We start from the raw sequence: 13,758 nt of genomic DNA, 5'->3' as shown, positions 1-13,758 counted from the left end.
TTTGTGACACTATAAAGTTATTTATTAACTATACACATAATATGTCCCCTATAAAATGTACAAGTAGATCACTAAAAAGTCTTATCCGGTAAACACTTTCTTCAATACAGAATATACTAAGTCCATTGGGATAACAGCTGTCTGCCTCAAAATAATCTAATTATAGCACCCAGGGTATGCTTTAATGTAAAGTTAAATACTTGTTATTTTGGGGATTACCTATTTGCTTGACAGAGCCAAGAGTTAACAACTTAAATCTTACTCTAGTATATTAATCACTGCACAATAGATCAGCTTATCACAGGTTTTCTTCATTATTTGTAGTAATGGGATACAACAAATGCTAGATACTTTTAAATGGCAGACAACCATAAAATTACTTTTCTTTGATAGTATATTGGGTTTTATAATTACACTAGGATATGAGTGGTATAAAATATTACCATAATACACCTCAAGATAATGAGGTTATACTGTAATGATTCACTAGATTGTGCTCAGTAGGTTTTACTAAATAAGGAAATCTGTTCTCCTCTCCAATTATCCAGTATGTTTTGCCCACAGTAAGGGTTCAATAAATATCCGNTGAACATACTGTCTACACAGGAGTTGAGAAGAGATGGGCCCTCGTGGGTGGATATCAAGTATAAGTGGAATTAGCCTGGGAAGGAGTGGTTAGATGTAAACTGTATGTAGTATACAAGTAAATAAACTCAGATGCCAACAAAACAAACAGTTAAGCAGAAAATACTGGCACTGGNATAAACAAAGGCAAGACTTGCCAACATTGGCATTAAGTGGAACTGACTTTTAAGAGACAACTAGGAAAAACTTTATATTGGACCATACCTTTACCATCCAATTTAATTTGAGACAGACCAAGAGAGGCACTGTTAGAGACTATGGCTGTCTTCCTTGATGTTCAGACATCCTAGTTTCCAGTAACTTATCATGGATCGGCTACCCATGAGTCAATATAAACCTGTTCATATTTAGGGATTAGTTTCCACAAGTACAAAGTTGAATTTCCTTTTATTTGTCCTAAAATGCTTACTTTCAAACTTGAAGNGACTTCAATTATTCCATGTAGTTTTCGATAATTCTTTTATCTTTTCAGACCAGAGTCAAAATATTCGTACAGTATTCATACTGCAGCACCTTCCACCCACCCTTTGGTCGCTTGAACTGCCCTTCTTTGGTTCTTTTTTCCGCTTTCAGATCTTTCTTGAAGTGTAGTAAGCAGAACTGTACTGGGTATTCCAGCTGCAGTTTGGTCTTAAATAAAAGAAGGATGTTTGTCAGTTTGGTTTTCTCTTTATTCTTCTCTGTGGTATACAGGATTTTGTTAGTTGAACTGGATGTAGCAGCTTACTGGGCCAAAATTTCAAGAGACTAGTACAGTAGTTCCCAGGTCTTTTCCCTAGGCTGTAACTTAACAGCTCACACTCTATGTAGCACCTGTCCTTTCTCACTGAAGCATGAGCTCTCACTGTTCTTCTTGCTTACTCGGCTTATTAAAAAGCAAACAAACAAACAAACAAACAAACAAACAAGCAGATTTTTAAGTAAGAAGAGATGTGAAGTGGCAGCCTTCACTTGAATCTTGACAGGACTATCCTATTCATAGAGCCCACTGCTATGCACAGAGGAGTCTTATTGACTGTGGAACTTCATATGATACAAATTTAGCTTAAAAAATGTAAAAATCCTCACCTGATATCATTAGATTCCTATTATAAGTGCAACTGTATGTATATAGTCCTTGTGAAGCTATGTTGATTACCATTTCATAAACACTAAGCTTCAAGTTAACAGTGTAAAAATAAATTGACAAAAAATTTCAGCACCAGGCCTTCTAGTTCTAGAGACTAAGCATAATTTTATTGAGCTACCTCTTCAACTACTGTTTCTTTTAAAAAAAAAACAAAAACAAAAAAAAAACAAAGTGAGGCTCCTATCTTGACTCTTGCCATTAACAGCCTTTTCTCTGTGCCTTAGTTTCCTGATATGTGGGGCAAATCTTCCTCAAAGGTGTTGTGAAGAGTGAACTTTTAATCAATAAGCTCTCTTGAACAATGTCTGGCACAGCATAAATAATAAACTACCAGCTATAGTTGGTACCTCAAAATTGCTAGAATTCAATAAAAAAAAAAAAAATACTGAAACCACTCCCGGCAGTGGTTATCATTTAAATGCTCACCAACATACAATGAAAAAGAATTTAAACCATGCCATAAACATAACACCCAGTATGTCTTGTTCAGGAAGGGGAATGAGCAGGATTCTTTGTAATAATGAAAATATAAATTTATAGTTAGCTTGCCCAAATTTTCATCTTAGTGTTTACCAATACTACTAAATAACCTCTTCTATTATTTAACCCAAGAGGTTTCATGAACAATCCTGACATGATTTTGACATAAGGAAATTTCTTAAGCACTATGTAAAAGACGTAGATTTCTGGCAAGTTCTATCATTCCCAGAGTAGGGCAGTTGTGCCTAATGTCAAGACTGATTAAAATATTCCTAAAGCTACAGAGGATAATTTGCATTATTTTAGACTCATTCAGAATTATAATAATTCCAGTTAATCATTATTTCCTTCATTTTGTTTTTATTATAGCATCTTTGCTTAATTTACAGCAAGCAGAAAATAAGCTGGGTCTTGTTTTGATCCAAACATTGATGTTTTAAAGGTTGTACACAATATTTGTTAAAAAGAACATATAAAAATACCTTTTTAGAAGCTTCTATAAGAAAGAAAATACAAAGTTTAACCCCACAACTTTCCTCTTTGCTAGAACTGCAAACTACCGCTACAGTTTTAAATAGACTTTGTTTAAACTATACATCCAGGAAAATCTAAAAAAATTAAAGAAACGTGCATATAAATGATTGCATAGCAGAACAAGAACATTAACTGCAAACAGTAAAGAAATAAAAGTTAGAAATACTATTAAATATACAAAGGTTCTAGAATTAACCCTCCAAACACATTCCACAAACAGTTCTTAAAACCATCTTTTGTTGTCTACAAGCAAGGACTAAATTTCTAAAAACAAAATTGAAAGGAAAAATAAGGTAATCCTCTAGGAGGATCATCCCCCACAGTATCTTCACTCACATCTGTAAGCAACGAATCTAAGATCTTAGAGACACTAGCTTTGTATTCTGAAATGACACCGGACATTTCAAGTCATTTTATTGCCTCCAAAACAATCTTGAAATACTAGAAATTATAAATATTTAAAGGTATCATTTCGTTATTTTTTAGTCATGTCCTACATTACCAAAAACTAAGTGATGTGGCTTTTGCTTAAAACTCAACTTTCCCCAAAAATCCACGGCACCACAAAATCACCTAGGAGTGTTATCTTCTCAGCCTGTCTCACATTAATAAACTGAGGTGTGAAGAGCAAGCCTCCCCTATGAAGAACAGGCAGATTTTGATACAAATGCACATGGCATGTGCTGTGAGCATCAAAATTCAGTTTGTTTTACACTATGCATATAAAGAAACAAAAATGTATTTTCAAACAGTTCACTTGTTTCTAACAGAAAAAACAAACAACAAAATAAAACCCCTAAATAACAATGATCAACAATAGTTAAATTTAGAGCAACTATGCTAAGAACAGTCTTTTCCCCTTACAATGGTTTCTGTGATCACTTACTCACTCACAACTTAAGGGGGGGGAGGGTTTTCCCTTATGCTTTAATGTTCCAAATCTTAGAAACCAGCAGGGATTGAGGTGGGGAAAGCAGTGAAGGCTCCATGTTTCAGTGAAAAGGGTAGTCTCCCTGAAAACGCTATTTAACCCAGTTGGCATCAATCCCCAGATGGTGGATTTAACAAAAGAACTATTCCACATTGCATCATAAATAATCATCATGGGCTTAGACATCTTGACAAGACATAAAGGTCCACCCTGAACCTAAATGTGTCTGAGCAGTCAGTGCTGTAATGTGGCTACCACTTCACTTCTGTATCATTCTATCTTATTAGCAAGCTACATTTCTAGGTTAACAGTTCTACCAAATATGGATATGAAAATTTATTTCTAATAAGACAATGTTGCAAATTATGGTCAACCAACATCTTTTCACCAAATACTTCAAGCATAAAAAATGAGAATCTTTACAAAAATATACAGAGACACCACAAATTGGTAGCTGCCCATAACATTAAACAAACTGGACTCTTAAGAGTGGCTTCTCAACAGCATATCATTTTAATTATAACCATTGCCCAGTACAGGGAAAACTAACAAGTTAAGTTTGTTTGTTTTTAAACGCATCATTGCAACATTGTATTCCTGCTAATTTAAGTATACCAAACTATGAGTAAATGAATGATACATGCCTAGAAGTATCATAATTTATACTATCAGTGGCCACTGGACTTGGGACTAGTCCAAGACCTTGATCTAGATTTTGACCTAGACCTAGACTGTGATCTTGACTGAGATTTGGATCTAGGTGGTTCTTTTTTCCTTGATTCCTTTTCATATCTTGAGCCAGACTTATAATGTGTTTTGGAATCTGTTTTAGAGGTGCCTCTAGTTTTGGTGTGAGATGCAGACCTAGACCGTGATTTAGCCTTCATTTCTTTCTTGGGCTGGGACTTGGACCGTGATCTTGAATTGGATTTAGATCTTGAAAAAGATCGATTTCGGTGTTTGAATCTTTCAAAACAGAGGAGAGATACAATTAGAGTAAAAATTAGATTCTATATTAATCAAATCTGTTACACTTTTAGAGCAAAAAGATCACTCTGAAATTGAAAACAAAAAACAAAAACAAAAAAATGAGTTGTTTTCAAAGCAAAATTATTTACCTATCATTGTCGGAATGGCTTCGGCTACGCCGTGGTCTTCCAGTCGGTCTACTGCTAAAAAGCATACCAGAAAAAGCAAACAGTGACAAATGTCTATTTATAGTCTTAATTTTTAAATAAAGCAGCAAAAATAACTTTAACCTTAATGAAGCATCCAAGATGCATAGTTAAAAATAAGGAAAAGGCATTAAAAAAAAAAACATTAGCAAATATCTCCTTTAAAGAAAGGGCCTTACAACACTTTATTGTTTAAGTGAGCTTAGAACTTCTGAGCTTGCGTGGTCCTCCCACCTCAGTCTTCTGAGTGGCTGGGATTATAGGTTAATGCCATTATACTTGGCTACAAACATTAAACAACAACAGATCATTGTGTACCACACTTACTTTCTAGGACTGTAAGATCTCCTATAGTTATAATCAAAGGAGCGACTCCGCGATCTTCTCCTTTCATAACTCCGGCTTCGAGAGCGTCTATATCGGTCATAATCGTCATAGCGTGAAGAGCTGTACACATTCCTCCCTTCCTTGGCTTTCATTTGATTTGGTGCTAGGAAACAGAATAGAAATACTTAGAAAAATTAAAACTTTAGTATCTAAACCGCCATACTAAAGGATAACATTCCTGAACTCTTCCTCTAAAAGATTTTTATTTTATGTGTATGGGTGATGTTTGCATATATGTCTGTGCACCATATGTATACATTGCCCAGAGTCCAGAAGGCTGTTAGGACTATGTGGATGCTGGAAATCAAACCCGATTCTTTAGAAGCAGTTATTTCCCTTAGCTGAGCCATCTTCCCAGTCCTGTCTTTGAGAAAAATAAAAATGTCATTCTATAGGCCTGGCCGGCCTCAAACTCTCAAATGTTGAGATTAAAGGTGTATGTCACCATACCTGGATCATTACTGCATTCTTCATCTTACACTATGGAATAATGTGTTTTGTATCTCAAGATTGTCTCTTTTTTTTTTTTTGGTGTAAGAATCATAACTAGAAGCTGGGCGTGGTAGCACACGCCTTTAATCCCAGCACTTGGGAGGCAGAGGCAGGCGGATCTCTGAGTTTGAGGCCAGCAAACCCTGTCTCGAAAAACCAAAAAGACAGTGCTTAATGTTAAAAACTAGCACTAATAAGTCACTGGCTTTTTTCAATGTCTTCTCACAATTACTTTGCCAATCAACATGTTAACTACTTTTGACTCCAGGAACTGACACCGCAAGAGTACATGAAATGCAAGATTTGGCCTATAAAGAATATGTAACACCAAGTACAGTAAAGTGGAACTATGCAGCTCTGAGAATCAATGCATAGAAAGCTAAATGGAGCAAACATTGATTTAGTAACTCTTCAACAGCCATATTAACCCGTCTTGTAGTAAATCTAACAGCGGAGTCAGAATTGAAAGCCAGGTCTACAAGTCTCCAAAGTCTATATATAGTCCTGCTGTTATAAGCTGACAAATGATGTATACCTGCATAACCAGAGCAAAATGTTAATATAAGATCTAGTCCAGGTTTAACCTAGTTACCTTTCCATGTCTAATCCTATGAATTTATTTCCATAGTTATGTACCTACACAACCCCCCAATTAATTTTTTAAGCTCTTGGGGAGATTAGAAAGAAAATAACAAAAAACCTTAAGCCTAAAGAGCAACACACTGCATGCACGTTAGGCATATACATGGGTATTTATACTTACTCTTCCGATCCCCCTGTGCGAACTGGATTTCAATCTGACGCCCACAAATCCATTTTCTGTCCAAATTATGTAAAGCATCTTCAGCATCACGAACATCCTCAAATGTGCTAAATGTTAAGGGGCTTGAGAAGTTTTGTAAACTTTGATAATGGTTTGTGAAGTCTGAAACAACTCATAATCTCTCAGTATCGCTCCTCTAGACCCTTCATGATTATTTGGTTGACTTGGCCATTAATACTACAGGCATTAAAAACACTCGTAATCTTCTATGGTATACAGTTTTAAGACACACATGTAAATACGTGTTGTAATAAGATCTACTTTAACTGAACTACCAAGGTACACTATAAAAAACTTCCCCATGTACTAAGAATTAACTTGATAAAATAGAAAAACAAATCAGTCAAATCTGTTGGATACCAAAAAATTTCTTACAATAAAACCAAAATGCGATTTTCATATTACTTCAAATTAAAAAAAAAAAATGCCAGTAATTCTTAAGTAAGCAAGCAAAGTATGCTTTACCAGAAAAGAAAGCATTAACTTAAAACCAGATACAGGCAATATTATTTCATGTAGTTGTCTTCCTTGCACCACACAAGATAGGCATGCTAGTCATTTATAGGCAGAATCAAGCAATACACTCAGTCACTATGCCAAATGCACATGACATCCATGCAGACTGTAGAAGCACACTATCAAGTGGCAAAAGGACTCCTAGCTTAAAAAGGCCTAACTATGACACTAAGTATGCAGCTTCCTGCAAAAGAATGTCAGGCTGTTTTCCCATTTGAGTCATGGCAGTATTTACCCGCATTAAATAGAAAAACTGTTGGCACTCAATTTTCATCTGAGAAACTAAGCTGCCTTGTAGCCATCCCCCATGTCTGCAACAGAAACCCTAGGTTGACCGTTATTTTGTCTAAGCACATCTTTTCTAAAAGCATCATTCAAATGAGAGACAAGTGCACTTAAGACCATGACCAAAAAGAATTGACTTTTGGAAAACAGATTTTTACTACATCCTAAAAATCATCACTCTAAGCACATCCAGTTCAATGTCTCAGATGACTGGAAATACAGATTTGGAGCACCAATTAAGAAAATACCCCCAAAGTGACACATTAACTTCAAGGCTGGCATATTTGTTCCTTAGATATATAAACAGTCTCAGCCTATCACTAGACTTCCACTTTCTGTCCAAACATAATTAAGGGCCATAGGCCTCAAGCTCTCTCTCTGAGGCCACTACATATAAGTTAAACAGGAGAGATTTTTTTGCAAAATCTCAAACAACTGTGCTTTCAACTTTTGTAAAATGGTTGATAGTTTATAACCTTGAATGCTATAAACATCCCTCAAGGTTAACTGTACTTAGGTGCTAAACTAACAGGAATCAGTTCACTTGGTGTACATTGTACTACTTTGTTACACCAAGAGACAGTATAGTTTCAGAATGACTTACATTAAGAGCTACAAAGATTATGAATGTGAGCAGAGCATTCTTGGGTACTATCCTTAAACACAGAATCTTGGCCTAGAGGACAAGGAGCTGTAATTCACCCACCTCTTAAGGCAAGGATAAGGAGAGAAGGCTAAACCAGGAAGTCATGGAAGACACAGTAGCATTAAGCGAAGCCAGGTACTGGTCACCAAGAAATATTTGTGTTCCCAAAATATTAAACTGGCAAACCTGTTAACTTACTGTTTACTTACTACTCTGGACTCCTTGTGTAACCCATTACTGTTCAAATACAGCATACTCTTGAGGAAAACTACTGCTGACACTGTTCCCAGGCCACCTCACACCATACAAATCCCGAACATTATAAACCAGACTGGATCAATGCATTTATGAAGTCAGATAAGGCATTATCCTTTAAGTTTCACAACGAATCCCCAAGGTTCTCCTGACCACCCATGAGCAGCTTTAGGTTTTTCCCTCTCAGCTTTACTAGGAATTTATAAGGTCAGAGTTTCAAGAAAATGAATTTAAGGAATAGGAAAAGTTTCCTGGGTTGAAATTCACAGCTTTAGACACCTCCTCTCTCCACTTTCTTGGACAAGGAAATGACCTTACAGGTCAGAAACACAATCTCCTGGACCTTGGGATCAAGGCTCATTTCCCACACACCATGATTAGGACCCATATCATGAAGGTGGCCTTCTGCAGTCCATGTAGAGCTAACTGATATTCTGCCTGTGCCAAGCCATGCAGGGACAGCAGGATTCACAGAACCAGCAGCCACTTAGGAAAAAAAAAACAAAAACAAAAAACAAACAAACAAGAACAAACCAAAAAGACCTATTGCTACTTATTTTTAGTGGCTCAACCCTAGACCATCCAGCTGTCTAAGTGCATGCACCTGTCTCTCCCTTACACAGGGCTCTGTGACTGGGATTTTAGTACCTCATATTACAAAGAGCCTCTGATGAACTGGTCTAAAATCAAATTATGCTGACTTTAAACTTAACAATGTTTTATTTTGCTATAACTTTAACTTGATAAGCTAGGAGAAAATACACTCATACAAGACCACAATCACAATCTCAAAGGCCCACACAAACTCAAGTTACAGGTTTTGTCACTAGACCAAACCGGCATAATTATGAAAATTAACTGCTTGCAAAATAAAATAAAAAATAATAAAAAAGAAAGTAGTTATTCTGTAGGATACATCAGGTATGACTCCTTTAATCTTGGCCATCATTCAACTTCATCTTGACCTTTAACTCTTTTAGTGCTTGTCAGAAGGACTTGTCATGAGATGCTTGGTCAAATATGACAGATGGCTTTATCTTTAACTTTGAAAAACAACCTTTTCCCCCTTTGTGGATAAATCGAGGCTTTGTCTCCCATTAGGCTTGTCCTTCTTCCAGCTTTTCTTTATTTTTTCTTTTCCCAAACTCTCCCTTCTCTTCAAGCCTGATCCTTAAGAGGTCTTTGGCTTGTCTACTTGCCTTAAGTGTTGAACTCTACTCTAAAAGTTCTTTCATGCTTTCTCTTTGGGGTCTCCATAACTGTACAGCTTTACATTCTGAGGTAACAACAGAGGACAGCAAATTAGGGGACAATATTAAAGAAGTTTACCTCATTGTTATACAATTTGTTTTCGATCAAGTGATTCAAAATAACAAACAAGATTACTAAACTTTAATTGCTAAGAACAAGAACATATTAACTTTTAATTTGACTTATATCAAAGATGGTAGCAACCATTGTATTCAATTTTTTTTTTTAAAAAAATCACATATTATAATCACTGATTTGAGTTTCAGCAGCACGGATGGGAATTTAAAGGTTTATTTTTGGATTAACTAAGAAATAAGAGCAATGAATCAGGAAATTTTAAAAGATTTGAAGACATAAGACATTAGAAGATAAAAGACTATTTTTTATGTTACCACTTACATAAAAACTTGAATTTCAAACGTCAACACCCCTCACTAATCATCCATCTGAAGAAAGGATATTGAACATATGCAAATCCTCTTGGGCGCCGAGTGTAGAAATCAAGTGGGACATAAACATCTACTATTGGACCATAACGACCAAATTCCCGACGTAAATCTTCAGACCTAAAACATCATGAAAAAACTCAAACTTTTTATGCTCACATTCCCGAACATGTTCACATTTCAATATCACCTTAAGGAACAGAAGGATTGTGGTGGATAATAGCATATAACCCATGGATCCCTACACCCTGCCCTTGCCAACAAGCTTTCTGAGCTACAAAGGTGGCACACATCTTTAATTCCAGGACTCAAGAGGCAGAGTCTGAAGCTAGCCTGGTCTACAGAGGAAGTTCCAAGACAGCTAGGGTTAGTTACATGGAGAAACTCTGTTCTGAAAATCCAAAGATAAACAACGCATCTCGGGGTGGGGATTACACCATACAAAAGGCAGCTCACCTTTAAATCCACCACTGTGAAATCAGAGGTAGAGATCTGAGAGTTCCAGATAAATCAAGGTCAGTGAGACCCTGCCAAAAAAGCCAAGCCAAACAAACAAGCCATACAAAAATAAAACCCAAGGGTGGTAGCTCACCTGAACTCCAAGCACTGCAAAACCAGATTAAGAGGATTGCTACAAGTTCAGGGGCAGCCTGGTCTACAGTCTAAGTTAGAAAAGGAGTGTGGAAGGGAAGCACTCTGTAGTGCCGGGTAAGTGTCTTATACCAGTACCCAGGGTGGGGAAGGCTAAGACAGGTTAGAGTAGTTTGTTTCAAAGCCAGTCAAATCATATAGCCTATATCTGACTGGGATCCTGTCTCCAGGAAGAGAATGGGGCGGTGCTTTGAAGCCTATAACTATTTTAAATTACATCAGTAAACAGTTACAATTTTAAAAACCGGGTCTTCACTGTTCATAAACGGCATACCTTCAACTTTTAAAAACTGAAAGACTGCTGCTGGTGGTGAACACCTTTATTCCCAGCACTCTGGGAGGCAAAGGCAGGAGGATTTCTGCTAACCTGTCTACAGAGTGAGTTCCAGGTCAGGCAAGGCTACAAAGAAACTGTCTTTAAAAAAATGAATAAATGGCAAAAAAAAAAAAATCATCAAATATTGTAGCATTCTGAAAAGTATTGTATATTTCTGTTTTAAGGCAGGTCTCATTCTAGTCAAGTTGGTTTGGAACCCAAATTCCAGCATTAAGCATTCCCATCATATCCCCGCTTATGCTAAAATTGTTCAACAGGGTCAGCCATTAAAAATCTGAAATAAAACCATCACAATATCTACATACTTCATACTTAAGTGTTAAAACGACAAAAGGGAAAAAATTTTAAGTCGTTAATTAACCACTTTTGTTTTATGCGTAATGACAAGAGGATACAAAACTCCACAAAACAAGAAAAAAAAAAACCAAAACCTCAGTTTTTCTTCGGAGTTTATTTTGTACGAACACAAAGAGTAATCCCGTGATAAAAATCTCTTCTGAAAAATTCCGAAGGCAATTCAAAAGCAAAGGGCTGTGAAAACAAAGCCCTTTACCAGGCGAGACTCGAACTCCCAGACCGGTCTTCTGAGTGCTGGGGCTACGCCCGGAGACAAGGCGGACTTTTATTAAAAGTACCGCCTCCGTTCACCCAAGTTAATCACGAAGGTTCCTAACGGGAACGGTCTCTCCAGCACCTCGTTTTCAAAGAGATTTCCGCGAAAACACGTGGATCACTCCATTTAACCGAAAAATTGTTACACTCGCCCCAATCTCAACCACTCCTCTCCCCCACAGCAATCTCGAATCCACTCATCACCATCCACACAGATGGGGGAGATGGAGCTGCAAACCCTCCCTCCGCAATCCCGTTATCCCACTCGCATCTTTTCTATCTTTTGACTCGGGAACCAGGGGGCTCTCACTTCGTAGCCCGAGCTGACCTCCGACTCGCGCTGATCCTCCCGCCTCGGCTTCCCCGAGAGCTGGCCTGGGCCGCCCTGCCTGGCAACCCTTTTCCCTTCTTCAACAACAAAAATCCCTTTCAGGCCGAGGGGGGCGTGCACCTCATGGAACGTGGACGTCGGATCCATGAGGGACACACACGTCCGCCCCGCCGGCCCGGCCCAGCCGCCGAGCACGCGGGGGAGGACGGGGGCCCCCGAATGCCCGCCACGCGGCCCTCACGCCCGCTCGCTAGCCGGCGCTCGGCCCGGTGTCCGCCTTTGCTCCTGCAGGCCGGCGGCGCGGCCTAGAGCCGGCGCGGGCCCCGCCATCTTCGCCCCGCCCCTCCCCCGCGCCACGGCCGCCGCTCGCCCGGCGCCCGCGGCCTCCCTCCCCCGCGCAGTAGCTACTTCGGTGCGCTCACCTGGTGTCGTCCGCCACGTTCCTGACGAACAGAGACGTGTTAGGGGGGCGCAGGTATCGGGACATGGCGGCGGCGGGACTCTGGGCCGGCGGCGCTAACGGGCTCGGGCAAACCGTCCGCAGCTCCGGCGGCGGCTCACATCCACTCACACCACACTCGCACAGACCCAGAGGGCTCCGCTACGGCAACTGCCTCTTCTCGCGAGACTTGGCTCCCGCCTCCAGGCCCCCTCCCACCTCCCGCCCCGCAGCACCGGCGGGGACAACGGCTTTTTCCCGCGAGATCTCTGGGCGTGCGCGCGCCGCCGGCCTGACGCGCGCGCCGCGGCCTCGCTGTCGTTCATTGGCTCCAGGCGCGGGCTCCTCCCCTCCCCCGCTTTCTTTCTTTAGCGCTGCGCTTTCCCGCCCTTTCCCGCCCGGCTGAGCCCGCCATCCCTCCTCGTCTCGGCGAGCGCACGAGTTAAACTACCATGACCGGGCTTGGGAGCCTCGGAGCCAGCTAGAGGCTGCTCCGGAATCCGCCTGGGCTTCTTATCAGATCTCTGGCCAGCGAGAGGAACTTAGAGATTCTTTGTGGGGTTTGGGGGAGGGGCAGAGCTTTCGGCGTGCAGTGCGTGCCACTCTCTGCCTTTGCTCCACACCCGCGTCACCTAGGCACGCAACCCCCTCCCCGTGAGACCCGGGCCCTGCTGTCCTTGTCTCTGGTGCTCACATGCAAAGTGCCCGAACCCCTTTTCCAGCCTTGAAGAGGTGGTGTTTGTCTCTTGTTTTCTGGGGATCCAATCTAGGTCCTTGGATTTGCTAGCCAAGTGTCTTCCCACAGACCTGCCTGCACCCTAAGACAGACACTGCCCACTCCCCCCGGCCCATCGTCCCCCTCTCTTGCTCCAGTCCCCCTCCAACTTTCAATCCTCATCATCGGACTCCCCAGCTATATAAAGCCTTGGCTGGCTGGTTTGCTTTTCTCCCTCTCCTTTTCTTTTTTCTCCTCTCCTCTCTTCTCCCTCCCCTCCTCCCTCTCTCTAGAGCCTCATCCCCTCTATCCCCCCGCCCCCCTCTCGTTCTTCTGGCCCCGCCCCTCGGGCAGCTTACAAGGTGGGTCACAATTCTCTGTAACTCCTGGAATATTGGGAGATGTCTCTAGGTACTCTTCCAGAGGACCTAAATTTTCAGTTCCTAGCACCCACGTTGAGGGAGCGGGCCCAGTGCTTTGTAACTAGTTTCCTCTTTGGCCTCCTAGGGCACCCATACACAAGTGGGCAATACACTTAGATTTTTATTGTTTTTGTGTGTGTGTGTGTTTTCTTTTTCTTTTCTTTTCGAGACAGGGTTTCTCTGTATAGCCCTGGCTGTCCTGGAACTCACTCTGTAGACCAGGCTGGCCTCGAACTCAGAAATCCACCTGCCTCTG

At 40.5% G+C, this 13,758-nt stretch overlaps 1 protein-coding gene across 5 annotated transcripts; it reads right to left on the bottom strand.

The window, feature by feature from the left end:
* Nucleotides 1–6: 6 nt before the first annotated feature.
* Nucleotides 7–12,869, bottom strand: Srsf10 (serine and arginine rich splicing factor 10). Of its 5 annotated transcripts, XM_021160168.1 has the most exons (7): nt 12,349–12,545; nt 10,011–10,115; nt 6,537–6,640; nt 5,222–5,384; nt 4,838–4,891; nt 4,584–4,685; nt 7–1,275 (listed from the first exon to the last, which is right to left on the bottom strand). In XM_021160168.1, exons 1-7 carry the CDS (start codon nt 12,411–12,413, stop codon nt 1,215–1,217), a joined length of 654 nt encoding a protein of 217 aa, XP_021015827.1. In that variant the 5' UTR covers nt 12,414–12,545; the 3' UTR covers nt 7–1,214. The 5 variants fall into 5 exon arrangements, with proteins under 5 accessions (XP_021015827.1, XP_021015826.1, XP_021015825.1 ...); XM_021160167.1 differs by lacking the exon at nt 4,584–4,685 and having other exon boundaries at nt 4,838–4,888; XM_021160166.1 differs by lacking the exon at nt 4,584–4,685 and having other exon boundaries at nt 1,014–1,275.
* Nucleotides 12,870–13,758: the final 889 nt, after the last annotated feature.

This window comes from Mus caroli, chromosome 4, assembly GCF_900094665.2.
Source record: "Mus caroli chromosome 4, CAROLI_EIJ_v1.1, whole genome shotgun sequence".
Taxonomy (NCBI): Eukaryota; Metazoa; Chordata; class Mammalia; order Rodentia; family Muridae; genus Mus; species Mus caroli.
The sequence above is the reverse complement of the archived record's forward strand: the minus strand, read 5'-3'. Positions and strand labels throughout refer to the sequence as shown.

Excerpts from the sequence above, each read along its gene's own strand:
- Srsf10 (XM_021160162.1), bottom strand. The coding sequence starts at position 12,413 with ATGTCCCGATACCTGCGCCCCCCTAACACGTCTCTGTTCGTCAGGAAC. Across the intron at positions 5,385-6,536 it reads CGCACAGGGGGATCGGAAGA|CACCAAATCAAATGAAAGCC; the intron begins GTAAGTATAAAT and ends TCTGTTTCCTAG. Across the intron at positions 4,892-5,221 it reads AGATCTTACAGTCCTAGAAA|CAGTAGACCGACTGGAAGAC; the intron begins GTAAGTGTGGTA and ends TATGCTTTTTAG.